The 14,498-nt window shown below is 39.9% G+C and overlaps 1 protein-coding gene across 2 annotated transcripts in view; it reads left to right on the top strand.

Annotated features, from left to right (window-relative positions):
* MAP7D2 (MAP7 domain containing 2) overlaps nt 1-14,498 on the top strand; it is an 82,632-nt gene that overhangs the window by 36,222 nt on the left and 31,912 nt on the right. For both annotated transcript variants that reach the window (XM_071749569.1, XM_071749558.1), the window contains exon 2: nt 11,972-12,049. In XM_071749569.1, coding sequence (XP_071605670.1) covers nt 11,972-12,049 — 78 coding nt within the window. The remainder of the gene's footprint in view (nt 1-11,971; nt 12,050-14,498) is intronic.

Below are 14,498 nucleotides of genomic sequence, written 5' to 3'. Positions count from 1 at the left end.
GAGTGCAGTAAGAGCTCACTTTTACTCCTTATTACATGCCATAAAATTCAGCCCTCTCAGATCAATTGTTAATGTCTCGACCTCTGAGAACACCTCAATAGAAACTTGTGTGTCTTGACAGGCACAAGAGAATTTGGTGTCTAAGCACAGGAAATGAGGTTTATTGATGCCCCAACAAGGTTTTTGCCAAGCCACTTGTTTGAAAAATTCAAGTTACCAGAAAAATAAGATTCTCTGGGTCACACTTCCATATGTCTAAGAAGAGAAACTTGCTGTGCAAAGTGTTACAAGTTCAGGTGCAATAAAGAGCAGCATTCATGTTGCATTCCCAGAGTTGTATACAAAGGCATAGAGTAATAACCAAGTTTGCCTGTAAACCAAACAGGTAGCTTTTCTAATATTGTGATGGAAGACCCATACAAGCATTTTAATAGGAGCTTGTAATTTTGGTCAAATACAAAATGTTGGGGGTTTTTTTGTTAATACATTTTAAATTACTTTCTGCTGGTTTTCTCTAGTGTTTCCTAAGTGTCTGGACACTGATGTTGAATCACTAACTCTAGCACACACTTATGTGCCTCTTCTCCTTCGGGAACTGTGATAGGAGCAGAGAGAATGGATGGAAGCTGCACCAGGGGAGGTTTAGGCTGGGTGTTAGGAAACATTTTCACTGGGAGGGTTGTCAGGCATTGGAATGTCCTGCCCAGGACAGTGGTGGAGTCACCATCCCTGGAGACATTTAAAAGGCATTTGGACCTGGTTTCTAAGGACATGGTTTAGTCAAAGTGTGGTGACTGTGGTGTTATTCAAAGGTTGGATTGGATGATCTTGGAGGTCTCTTCCAATCTAAACATTCTATGATTCTGTGTGCCAGTGTTGAACTTTGTTCTGAATCAAGTCGATTCTTATCCAGATGGCTGAGGGCTTAGCAAGTGCTCTAAGATATGTCATTATTTAAGCATTTGTATTTTCTTAAAAAATAATGGTTTGAGCCAGTGTCCCTGGTCTCTGAAATGAATTCAGGCAGCAGTTAAAAGTATGAGTGTGAGTATCTGTGCAAGTGCCTGCGTGTGTAAAATGGTTGTGCCAGGGGCAGTGCCAGCTGAGTTCCCATAGTCCTCCCCTGGTGCCTGCAGTGCCACAAATACTTCTTCAAAGGACTTGCCCAGAGCTGGGGCAGAGGCAGTCTTGCCATGGCAGTAAGAATAGCCTCTTATTGGCTTAAATACATCTCTCAACTTTTTTCTCTTTTGGGCCATGAAGGTCACAAAAGAGAGCAAGAGGTACTTGTGCAAACTCAAGTCTCCCTTCATCCTCTGTAGGTTTTTTTGCTACACATCAGTGCTGAAATTTAGATGAACTTTGACAGAAGATACTGAATCTAGGACCTGATATCCATGCTGAGCACTACTTACTGCATAGCTTAGTGACCCACTATGGTTTAATTGGACTCTTTCTGTTAAGTGTGCTGTGAATCCTGGGTTTGGAGTGTGCTCATCTTTGCATATCATTTAAGCACTTTGCAGACAGCTTAGTCACTTTGTACAGGTAGCTTTAACTTCTGTCTTGTCCTTTAGTTTTATAGATTTTTGTAAATTACTGTAAAAGCTCCAAATTCTTACCCTGAGGAAAAAAAAAAAAAGCACTTCCTCTTTTTGAGACTTGAAAAATCAGTGGATGCACAATCTCCAACCATCTCTCTTGTGTTGAAAAGTCTTGGTTTGGGTAAAAAAAAAAAATCATCTCATTCTGCAGGCTAAGAGCTTCACACAAAGTGGTTTGTGTTCTGAATTTGTATAAACAAATAAGACAATTTATAGTGGGTACTCGGTGAATAACTCTGAGAAATTACAGATTAAACAGATTAGCTTTTTACCACTGCAAAAGATAAGAATCTTTTAACATTTTTAAAGTACTGAAAATCCAATTAAATGCTACTTAACATGGGCTCACATAACCCTTTCAAGGGATGCAGAAATGATCAGCCTTATTTGTGCACAAATCCATCTGCACACTCTCCCTTGACCTTGAAAAATACTCTTCCAAGTACTAACTTAATGTATGCAATGCCTTCTGCCTGTTTTCACAAAATGCAGACATTATCTTTCCCTTAGAACAGAGCAGGACTTAGGCAAGGCAAGAACCAATGTGTCTTCTTCTTTATAGGTCTCATTGCCCCCTCACACTCCTGGACTTCTCCAAGAGGCTGCACCAGCCCCATACATAACTTAGGTTGTCTGTGTCAATGTTAAGCCAATCCCCACTTCAGGATATTTGCTAAGCATCGAGAAGCTCTGAGCAATTTTGATCCTGTGACATAGCTTAAGAGCTAAATGAGATTCTTGCTTTTGGAGCCCTGTCCTTTGGGGAGTGTGTGTTTGGTTTTTTACACAGACAATGAACATTTTCTGTGCGCAGCGGCTCATGTGAAGTAATTGTATCAAGAAATGATCATACAGAGATGCATTCATTACATACCAAGGGGTGTATGTGACTGTAATATTTTTGCTCTCTTTGTCCAGGGCAGTGAGGTTGCCAGCACTTGGTCAGATCTCAGCAGCTTCTCATGTGTGAAACTGCATGCACCGAGAGCTTCTTGCCTGGTGTTTCTTGAGACTCAGAAGCTCATAGCTAAAGGACAGATGGAAAAGTAGGCAGAAGTTGCAACAAGGACATGTTAGGGTCTTGATGGAAGACATAGAAGAATTAGATTCTCTGACAAGGTCACTTAAGTGACCGCTGCTTAAGTGCAGCGGGAAATTTCATGTTCTGGATTTAAATCTGAAAACATTCATATCCCACCATTACTCCACTCATGGATTAATCAGCTTTGCATTACTTTGGAAGCTTCTGGCAGGTCATAGGGAAAACATGCTTTCTGCATATGTGCCAGATAGGGGTGTATTTTTCTTTTGTTAAGTACTTTGTATTCACTTTACCCACCACACAAAAAAACCCCCAAAACAACCAAGAACAAAAAAGCAAAAAAACAAACCCACAAAAAACCCCAAAACAAAACACCCTAAAGCCTTCTCCAAATCTCCAGTCATCACTAACTTAATGGTGGAGGTCTGCTTTTTCTACAACTCAGAGCAAATCCCAAAGCCCAGATCTCTTTCTTGGAGTTTCTGTCAGACTCCAAATCAGACTTGAAATGAAAAAAGTTTGTAACAGGACTCTGCAGAGCCATTGCTCTACATGCATGTGTGGTAAATTGTTTAAGGTCAATGCTACACTGTAAAAATTGCAATGTCTGAAATGCTTATTTGCCAAGCCTCTGTCTCCCCAGTATGAGCCCTTTATTTCTGAGTAGTAACCTTGTTTTATCATTTCTTCAGTGATTATCCTTTTTTTAAAATATTTTTTCCCAATATGACAGTTAATGAGAATATACTGACAAATCTGTATTGTCATTTTTACTCAAGGCTCCACCAGAAGGCTTTCTGGTTCAAGTTGGTTTAGAAGCAAGCTGTAGTTTTGTCATATCATGCTTTTGTACGGACAGTTTGACATGCAGATTGATTAAGAGTTTGATTATAGGGCTTATTTTTTGCATCTAGCAATTGGCTCATCTGCACGTAGTTACTTTCCTATGGAGGCACATGGCCCTGCAGGCAAAGACCATAGAAGTGGAAGACGGAGACTTCTGGAACTTAACCTTAAACATTCCCGTGATCTCCAAGTTACCTGAAATTAGAGATTTGAAGTTGCTCTGTACTGGTGCTGTGAAAGTTTCTTTTTGGGTAGAAAGAGCTCTGGCACTAGAATTAAGGGACTTCAGCATCGCGCTCCAGTGCCTTGAGCAGGGCAGCTTGAGGCACTCCACGCTGCTGCCCTGGTGGGAATGTCACCTCAATTTTCCTTTTCATCTCAAAGGAGAACTTGGAGACAGGGTCCTATCTGCTGGTGTGGTGGGGCCCCAAGGGAGGTATGGCTTGTGTCACAAGGCCAGTGGCACTGAAGAGCCTGAAAACAGGGAACCCCAACTTTCCTGAGTGCTCCCATCAGGCAAACTGCCCGTCTTCTTCTGATCTTCATCTTTGATTATCTGGCTCCTGCACCCCATTTTAAATTGCAACATAGGATGGTGCTGCAAAGTTTTGAGCAAGTGATCATGGCTGATGGCAGAGAAAAAAAAGGCAGTAAAAGGAGTGGTGCACCTCAGCTGCAGGTCAGCTCCTTGCCCACGGGGGGGCTGTGCAAGACTGCAAAGGCTTCCAACAAAGCTCTTACTACTTGAGTCTGAAAAAGCAGTTTCTGTTCTCTTCTGTTTTCAAGCACTGCAGCTGCCATATGAGAGGGCAGCACAGCGGTGAAAACTGTAAAGCCACTAAAGCGTTAAGATCGCTACTCTGTGCCATACACAAGCAAAGCCAATTAACTGGAATAGGAAATGGGATTTAATGTGGGCTTGGGGATTACAAGCTAGCTGGAGGTGAGAGAAATGGATACTTTGGAGTTTTCAGCTCTTTTGCTGATGCTAAAAATACCTGAATCTCTCAATAAAATGCTGGTTTTCACTGAGCTCTGCTTATCTAATACCTAACAATAAATATATAACATCAGCAGCTGTTGATACATAAATACATATTTTAAGTCCAGATACATTTTTAATGAGGTACTGAAATATGCTGGACTACACTATAGACACAAAGCTTTTACTTGTAATTAATTTTGGTGGCAGAAGATGTTGGAAATAAATATATTTTTTTTCCATTTGTTTTCATTTTGATATGTATGTTCGTAAAGTGAGGTTGTTCAGGTTGAATTCACTGAGATGGAAGAACACAGTATATGAGCCCAAAACCACTTCCCTTAGGTAATTTTGGCAAAATAACAATGGTTTGAGGCATAATGTCTTAAAGAGAGGTTTTTTCTTGCTAAGATGATAAGGTGAAGTGACCTAGTATTCACAGTTTTTATAAATATCCGTGTTCCAACAAATCTATTTTGTATTTGTTACGATAGTACCCAAGCAATAGGATCTCTTTCTAGACTTGGGTGGGGCATGCACGGGCTTCCCAACCCTAACAGAGTATTTCCATGTTTTCTCTTTTAACAAATTAGTTCTGCTGAAGTCAGTGAAACTAGTCTGTGCAAGTTAATAAATGCATAAATCCTAAATGCATGTTGGGACAGTTGCTGATGTGGAAGATACTCAGTGAGTTTATGCAAGAATAAGAAATTTCTGTAGTGGAAAAAAAATGGGTTTGTTACGTTGATATGTTTTGGGGTTTCCTTGTTATTTTATCGTATACAGTGATAACAGTTATTCCTGGTCAAGTCCTACTTCCATTTACCTTGAAAGTGTTAATTGTGAATTAGAAGCAGTGTTTGGTTGTGTTTATTTCTCTTTTTATTTTTGTTCATTTTGTTTGAGGGGTTTTGTTTGGTTTTTTGTTTTGTTTTTTTTCTTTATTAAATTCATTCTATAATGTTTGGTCTTCCCTTTAAAAAAGTTGCTGATCTGGTATCTGAAGAAGAAAAGGACTGTATTGTTATTTTTGGTTAGTATTCTTCAAGGCTTTTTCTGATAGTATAATTAAAGTTGCCACCAGACCAATTTTAAAAATGGTAATTTGCCCATATCTTAAAAAGTGCATCTTCAATTTTTTTTACACTGAGAATTTCTATATATACTAGAATTTTTTTAGAGCAAGTTGTAGGGAAAAATACTTCAAATAATAACAAAACCCCCAAACACAACAGAACTCCCAAACTCCAGCCCTCCCAAGACCCTCTCAACCCCTGCAAAAACAAAGAAACCAAAAAAACCCAACCCAAAACTAAACAAGCCTCCCCAAAGTAGTGCTTAGACTCTTTTAGAGGGTAACTCAAAAGTCATTCATAGTTGTGAGTCTGATATTGTATGATGTAATTCTACTTCTGCTGATATTCTGCAAAAGATAAAATTCTTGAGACTTGCATTAGAGCAGGAATGGTAAAAATAAAAAAAAATGAAAAATAAAATTATAAATGTTCATGTGTGTTAAATCTGGGAGAAGGACATTGGCAGGCTCTGGGTAAGCCTCCAGACTGCTCTCTGACTGAGAGAGAACAGAAGCCCACTAACAAAACAGCAGTGCTGAACACACACTGACACAGGGGGGTGTTGGGATGTCGTATAGAATCATAGAATCATAGAATTGGCTGGGTTGGAAGGGACCTCAGAGATCATCAAGTCCAACCCTTGATCCACTACCACTGCAGTTACCAGACCATGGCACTGAGTGCCACATCCAGTCTCTTTTTAAATATCTCCAGGGATGGAGAATCCACCACTTCCCTGGGCAGCCCATTCCAATGTCTGATCACCCTCTCGGATCTGTTCAATAAACTAAATGGTTACTGAAGTGTTGTTGTTTCTCTACTTTTTTTCAAAAGTTGATAAACCTCAAACATTCTGCTGATTTATTTTAGCCAGTTCCAGTTCTCCAGGTGATCTTGAGATGATCTGCTGTGTCTGCCTGATCCTGGAGTCTCTGTGGGGCTGCACACACTGCACATAAAGTTTGCAGTCCCAGGGAGATGATCAGGTACCTGTGGGCTCATGCAGAACTGAAAAGATCTGAGTTATTCATTTTGACAAGTATTTCCCTCACATACAGTAAGATATTTGTTATTATACATAATCACCAAATTATATATACTTATGCTATGTTATATATTATTATTTATTTCTATTTTATTATATGTATTATATGTACATATATACTTTTATGTGTTGTTTTAGTTATGTGGCACATGTATTGGAATGATTGCACTTCATACAAACATACCAGTAGTATTTTGCTACTCTAATCTTTGTGTAAGTACAGTGTAAAGCTGAAGCTCTTGATTTAAGCAATTAAATTGGATGAGGAACATCAGGCAGGTGCCCAGTGACACTTTGTGTCCAAGTCATTTAATGAGAGCGTGCAGGTCTCTGACAGCTTCTCTGTCCTCTCTTCCAGGCCGCCTCTCAGACAATTAGCCTGAGGTGTCTGAAATGTCACTTTGTTTGGCAAATGAGTCTGCCTTTAATGACTTCATCTACTTAACAGCTTTATAACAACAGATACCCATGCTGGTATTTTAATGAGACATAATGGGAAATATCCCTTTCTTCCTTTCCAGCCTGGAAAACATAAAAGTAAAATTCAGTAGCTGAAAAGTGGAAGAATTCTGATTATACATGTTTAGATTTTTGAATGCACTACAGTAAATGGCTTTTTTTAATGAAGGAAAACTTTTAAAAATACAATTATGAAAAAAGAGAGCAGTCCACTAAATCTTGCGAAGCCCTTGTGTTGTGTGTTGACTCCATCTGAAAATCTCTCAGTGACGTATTGCAACTAAAACTTGTCTTATGCAAATACAAAGTGTAATCCACATACAGGCACATGAGATTTTATACTTTTCCTCCCTGGAGTCTAGTCAGTAACTGAAAACTTGAATATAACATTCCTGCAATCAGTAGTACCTACAGGGAAGCAGTGGCAGGTGGAAAAGTCTGTTCTTTACTATCTTAAAGAGCAATCTCAAGGGAGAGAAAGTAGAGGTGTACTTTTTTTAGGGGAAAATGGTGCAGTTTGCCAACAGAACAGTGGATGTAAGTGCAAGTGATATCTTGGGCTGCCCTGGTCTGCTATAGAAACCACCTTGCCACATCCCTGATGAGGCCACCATTGGCAGAGCTGGGTCCAAATTGGTAATTTCACCAGCTTGGCAATGTCAGTGTAGATGACATATACTGTGGAAAAGGTTTAAAAATGTTGGATGGTGTCGTCTAGAATGGGTGAAGGTCTAAATAAATGTGGTCATGTAGGGAGGTCAAAGGTCTAGGGATGTTGGATACTGTTACATAGAGCTGGCCTTGGATCCCTCCCTGGCTTTCCTTCTGTGTTGGGATGCCTGCTATCAAGGGCTTTGATATCTGCTATATATAAATATAATGTGAAAACAAATACGATGGTATGTTATAGAAGACAAATGTGTATGTAGATTAAACAACAATTAAACTAGCAGTTCCTCACTGGGGTGCACATTTCAGGAGAAGAGGTGTTCAAACAGCTGGTTGGTCCTTCTGAAATTTACTCTCAGCTTCCAGTAACCTGATTGCCCAGCTCAAATACTTGTTTTCTCAGGCAGAAACAGGATATGGATTTCAAGGACAGAGCTTGCCTTGTATCTCATCCAGACACTATCACCTTCCTCTCTCTTTAGCAATCAACCAAGCAGCTTATGCAAGCGGTATGTGGGGCAGAGCAGAGTGTGTGTGGGCATGTTCTGGCACTGTTCCATCAGTTTGAATAGGTTTGCTTTTTCCCATCAAAAAGGGTTGAAGCAGTGCTTAACATGTCAAGTTTCACTTCTGTGGATTTATTTTGAAGTAACATTGAGGTGTTGAAATAGTCCTGTCACATTAGCTGCTGTATTACTGCTACAGAACTGCTGCTGACATTTTAACTTGTTTTAAGCTATGGTGTTTGTCTTTAGAAATCCTTGTTTTAACAAAATCCTAGAGGAGCAGCTGACCCTCTTTGGTCAAAAAATAAGACATAATCTCAGGGAGTGACCCCAGCAGCTAGACATGTGCCTTTTAGAGTGAGAACTTGTTGGAAAAGGGGCTTTTGGGAAGTCTGGGAGTAAAAGTAGCAGTAATCTGTGTGTGTGTGCTTCCTTACAGTAAAATCTTTGGTGTTGTTACTCGGGCGATTTCCTTATTCTTTTGAAAGGCTGGGAATAAGGGATTATTACACAATTTTCTGCCAATGTCTCCTTGGATTCATTACTGTGGTTAACAGAAAGCACAACCAGCCTGAATTTATGTCATGACTCTAAAACTTGTCTGTTGCTTCACGCCTTTCTAACTGAGGGAACAGAGGCTCGGCTGTAAATATGAGGAAGGCTCAGGGTAAAGCTGAGTATACAAACTATTAACCTGAGGTCGCTTAGCCCCAGCGAAGGCTTTTTTGCTGTGGGTTTTTCTTTTCCATCCAAACCTTGTCCTGCCCTCTGCTGGCAGCTCGTGTTGTGAAGCAGAGATGATGTGACCGTGCTCATGGTAGAATTGTCTGTGCTAGCTTGCTGTTTGCAGGCTGCTTGACACAACAGAATTTGCATTCCTGTCATTAACCATACTTCTTGCCACAGGGAGCTGCTGTGCCCATTGCATTTATAATGTATTGTGTGAAGATTTGTAGTAAATACACTAATTTTGTCCTTAGAAAAATCTACCTAAGGTATAAGCTATTACCAAGGGGCTATTCTGTCCTTCGAAGATATATTTACTTTCAGAAGGCAAGAAAATTTCAGGTTTTTGGTAAGCATGACATGAAGTCAAGTACCTGAGTTTAAAAATGCTAGTACTGAGTATGCCTGTACTATTTTAATGCTACCCTTGGTGCATGTATATGCATTTGATGCCTGTACTTACTAAATTGCATACTAGTTTCCTCTATACAATGTTTTTGCACACTGGTGTGTTGCACATGTAATAAGCAGCTATTCCACATATTTGTTGTTTAACCTGTGACATAGACAGTCTGGAGTGCTGTTCTAAGATTATAGTTCTGTTTACTTTCTAGTTTCAGAAAGAAATTAAGCAAGAAGCACTAATGACTTTGAACTTGGTTTGCCTCTCGAGGCTGTTCATCCAATGCACTGAATAAGTGAAGGGACATTAAAGGAAAGGAGTGCATAATACACGTGTAAAAGGATGGAAAATAAGGATTGTGCAGACAATTCTTATACATCCTAATTTCTTGGTAGCTGGCATTACAGCCTTGATCTTCTTTTACTATTACCTGGGTGGAGCTGATACATCCAAACTCTTGAAACCTGACAAATTTTGCATGGAACTGGGATAGCTGTAGCAGTTGTGAACAAGGCCAGAGCTTATAGATCCACTTCTATTGTTTGCTCTCATGAAGCAGTCAAAGCAGAGAGAAGCATGCTGTAGTTTCATTGAAAAGCATAATGGGACATGTTTTTCCCAGTGGGTTTTATAGATAACATGCTTAAAGCAAGAGAGTGATGAGAGTCAGTGCAGGATTTTGTGAACTTAATCCTTAGGCATGCACTGTCTTGCTGTTCCTCTCCTCATTCCTCCAGTTTATCCCCATGCTGGTTTCCAAATTTTAGGTTCCACTTCTCCATTTGAGTTATATCCTTTGCCACAGGAGACCTCAGCTCATCCCTCTGCTTGCCTCTTCCCTTACTCCTGCCTCCACTTGCTCCCAAGTTCAGGATCCAGTCCTGATTTCACCTACTCTACTCTGCTTCTTGCCTAAATTGTAGGTTTCAAGCTGTTTTGACTTTCAGATCATAGAAAAACTTCCTACTGGAGCTGTAATTTCACCTGTGCTGACCATAGGATTCCCCTTCTTGGCTACTTATTGCAGGCCCCTTCAGCGTAGTTGTGAACCTTCCCCGTGTTTTATTTCCTGAGCCACCTCCTCTTCTCCCTGCTTATGTTACCTGACAGTAAATGGCAACAGAGAGAAAAAACAAGTGGACTGGTATGAAAGTAGGTTGAGTCTTTAGCAATAAATAGGTATTTATTTGACCCACAATTTTGAGTTGTAATTAACCAGCTTGGGAGCTGTAATCTCGATTTTCCAGAGGCCTGGCTGCCATCAGGTAGCTGTCATCTCTCTGTGCAGGGGAGGATTAGAGATGGTGTTTCAAGGTGCTGCTTGGAGAAAAAAGCAAGCTGTTGTCCTCATGGGGGACAGCTGAGACCTAAGTTTTTCACCAGTCACAAGAGATCACCAAGGCTGGTCTTCAGCCTTCCTGCAGAACAGTGCATTTTATAGGAAGGAACTTGCCATGGAGGAGCCTGCAAGTGTGAATTTTCAGGAAGAGAGTTGGATTTACAGTCTAGAGTAACTTGTATTTATCTGATAAAATCAATGAAGGGGTCTTAATTATAATTCAGTAACTCAGTAGGGAATCCAAATAATAGTTGCAAAGGATGAAAACTGTGCTGTGAGGAACTGTGCCTGTTTGCACTGCAGCCCCGCTAAGACTCCAGGAGAGCCTGAAAACAGAGAAAGGAAGGCACTGGAGGCCCTGACAGGTGTTTTAAAAGGATACCATCCTTTAGCTGGTCTGTCAAGTCACTAGCTCCTGAGCATACCCATGGTATTGCAGAAGGTCCATCTAAGGTCCACCTGTCTGCTCATTCCAGAGCATGCAGGCAGCTGACCCAGAGGTACCTTGTGTGTCATGCTTTACCTTCCTGCCTTCTAAACTTGGGCTTTTTGGTGTCCCTTGATGCACAAAGAACTGGGGTGTCTGGATCCGGGTCCAAAATGTTCTCAGGCAGTCTCCTCCCAAACCACTAACCTGCTCATAGAAGCCAACTCTAGAAGGAAACAAAGTGTTTCCTACCTGGAAAAGAGGGCAGGAGGGCTGCTGCCTCCTTAGTCCCGTCCAGGGCTAATTGGTGGTTGTTGAAATGGGCTGGTGCTGGTGGATTCCTGTGGGCAAGGAAGCTGTGGGGCTGTGCTAAGCCATAAATATGAGACTCCACGTAGCATTACACTGTAGGAGAGCTGCATACTGCTTTTCATGGTTTCTTGAACTGCCTTTCCCTTTTTTCTAGCAAAAAAACTTAAAAAAAAGTGATTATTTGTTATTAGCAAAGGTGGATGCATGTTAATTGTATCCTTGTGGCTTTTCCCAAGAAAGTTTTAAGTTTTGAAACAACCACTAACAGCATGCTAGTTTGCTCTGAGAAGAGGAATCAGGCATTTGCACAGAGGAGCTGTGTGTGGAGTTTGGCAGCAGGTGGGAGACTGTGCTCAAGATATACTCAAATCCCAGTGTTTTAACCTGCTCACATTCAAGTGTAAAATTGCTTTGTTTGTGGAGTTGTTAAATGTAGTTGGTATGATTTATTGTTGGTGGATTGTTTTTTTAAGTTCTTTTGGATGCTTCTTTGATTTTACCAACACTTTTTATTCCCCTTTGTCTCTGACTGCAGCCATTGATGGATTTCTGAAAACTGATGAAAGGCAAAGACTGGCAAAGGAGAGAAGAGAAGAAAGGGAGAAATACCTTGGTAAGATGGCAGGTGTATGTATTATTTATGTATATGTGTATATGTATATGTGTTCATAGGATTTTTTTCCTGTTCTGAATTTTAAACATTGTGGATTAGTCTGTTACTAGTCTTTACCACTTATGTGACTGTTTTAAATTAAATTATAAAAAATAAATCTATGTGTTCTTTGATTTCCAGTCAAGCATATACTATTCTGCAGCTGCAAGCTGACTTCTTTTTTAATACAGATTAAATGCAAGATTTTGACTGTTAATGTTCTGATTTGTAAAAATACCAAATAAACCTTAATAATCCTCAGGATAATATGGAAGACGATTTGGTGAAACAGCCTCAATTTTAGTTTAATAAGATTTACTCATCTTATTAAACTCCATATAAGTTTAATGGAGTTTTTAGGTATAGCATAAATCAGATACTTTTCCATAAGTTTTAAAATGGTCAGTCTTTCAAGAGAATGAGAAAAATTATTAATTAATTTCCTGAATAACATAAGCATTTGTTTCAGAGATACTTTAGAGTAGTCATATGTTTTTTATCTACTAATACCTCCAGGATAATATTCAGGAAATTTTTTTAACACACACACATATATATGGGATGTTTGTATGCACAGTTAATATATATGATCAAAATTAACTGTTCAACATTGGTTTTGGGGTTTATATATATATATTTTAAAAGTCTGACAGTACCTATCAGAAGGAATTGTTAGTATATGATGATTTTGTATATTTTGAGGAAACTTCAACTAAGCCAGTATGGACACCTCTGAAAAGAATCACAGGTTAGCAATACACAAACAGACAAACTGTTGCCCATTCTTTGACAAAACCTGTGGCCTGAGACCAGTAAATTTACATTTTTTATTACTGTGGGCTTGGTGAGAACAATTCCTTTTGGTAGTTCATGTGAAAATCTACTAGTGTTTAGTACTAAATCTCCACAGAGTTTGTCTATATGGGGCATTCACCAGCTTGAGTTGTAGCTTGCATCTCTTCCAGATATACTTAGTCCAGACTAACTCTTCTGTCTTCTTGAGTATCAATTCTTTGCTGGTTCCTGAGAAAGTGACATGACGAGTAGATTGGAAAGGACTTGGATGAAAAGCAGAAGAGGAGATGGGAGGGAAACTGAAAGCTGGAAAATCTGGGAGTGGTTGGCCCAAGGGATTTGGAAAGTGTTGGCTGCAGTTTTTATCTCCAGACATCATACATGCCTTCCAGAAACACACTTTTTTATTGTTAAAACCATTTCTAGAGTGGGGAGCTCTGGGTTTTGGTCACAGTTTCTCTGTGGCAAATTTCTATTTTAGAGGTTCAGAAAAAAAGCCATGAACTTCCCTGGAAGACAGATCCTTGTGCAGCCAGTAGGTACTTGGCAGCAGGTTATCTGGGATAACCTTTACACCAAAGCCAAAATTCATTCATCAGTGGTGTAGTATCCCTAAATTACAGAACAAGAATTGTATGTATGCCCATGATGACAGAATGGTTTGCTTCTCTGTCCAGAATCAGCCAAAGGTTTCACCTGCTTACTCTAAAGGTAATCTTAACCCAGTCTCTAGACACCTCACTTTATTTTTTATTTTTTAATGAACTCCAACATGCTGTTTTCACCTGCTCCACCTGACATTGCTAGTACTTATGAACAATTAGCTACTTGTTTTCTATCTCTCTGAGATAACTCTTTATCTGTTGAAAAGTCTGATTCTTTATGTGTACAAGTCCAGGCTTACATGCAGCCCCTCTCACAGTGCCCTGTCCTGTGGGGTAAGGAATACTGAATTCTCAGAAGACAAAAGAGAAGAAAAACCCATCACCTGTATTTCTAAGGAGAGTAAGGTAGAAGATGTTCTATAAAGCAGGTTGGATGTGGAGAAGAAGTGTTTTAGGAGGATTCAGTATTGAGGGAGAGAAATGCAACTGCTGGAAAAGGATCTGTTGTTGTAGGGACAAGGGGTGTGGGAGTGGAGTGAGGGTGAAGGGCTGAAGGTAGCAGCTGTGGTTAAAGAGCCTGGGAACAGGAGCTGAGGGAAAAGAGGCTGATCTGAAAAGAAGGAATTGAAATGGCTGGGGCAAGAACCTAGGACAGATGGGAAGATACTGAGAAAGAGTTAAAAGTGCAAAACTTTGCTGCACAAGGAAACAGGAACTGAAAAAGCAGACTGATACTGAATAAAGAGAGCAAGATGAAGGATTAACTCTTATATAAACAGTGTTAATTCTGGTTTTCCCTAACTTTCAAGTTCTTAGCCTGGCAACTGTGAGAATATTCCTTCTTTGATATCGACTGTGTATGTGTTGGTATGTGAAATTACAGGCTTGTAGGCATGCTTACTGAATTCCTCTTCCCTGCCTCTTTATGGAATACACTTGCATGAAAAGTGGATTTCTCCTCATGATTTGTCACATTAACTTCTACTACTTCTTCTCCTATATAAACCTGA

The sequence above is a fragment of the Heliangelus exortis genome, chromosome 1 (genome assembly GCF_036169615.1).
Source record: "Heliangelus exortis chromosome 1, bHelExo1.hap1, whole genome shotgun sequence".
Classification (NCBI taxonomy): Eukaryota; Metazoa; Chordata; class Aves; order Apodiformes; family Trochilidae; genus Heliangelus; species Heliangelus exortis.
Note: the sequence above shows the minus strand (reverse complement) of the source record. Positions and strands in the feature narration are given on the sequence as shown.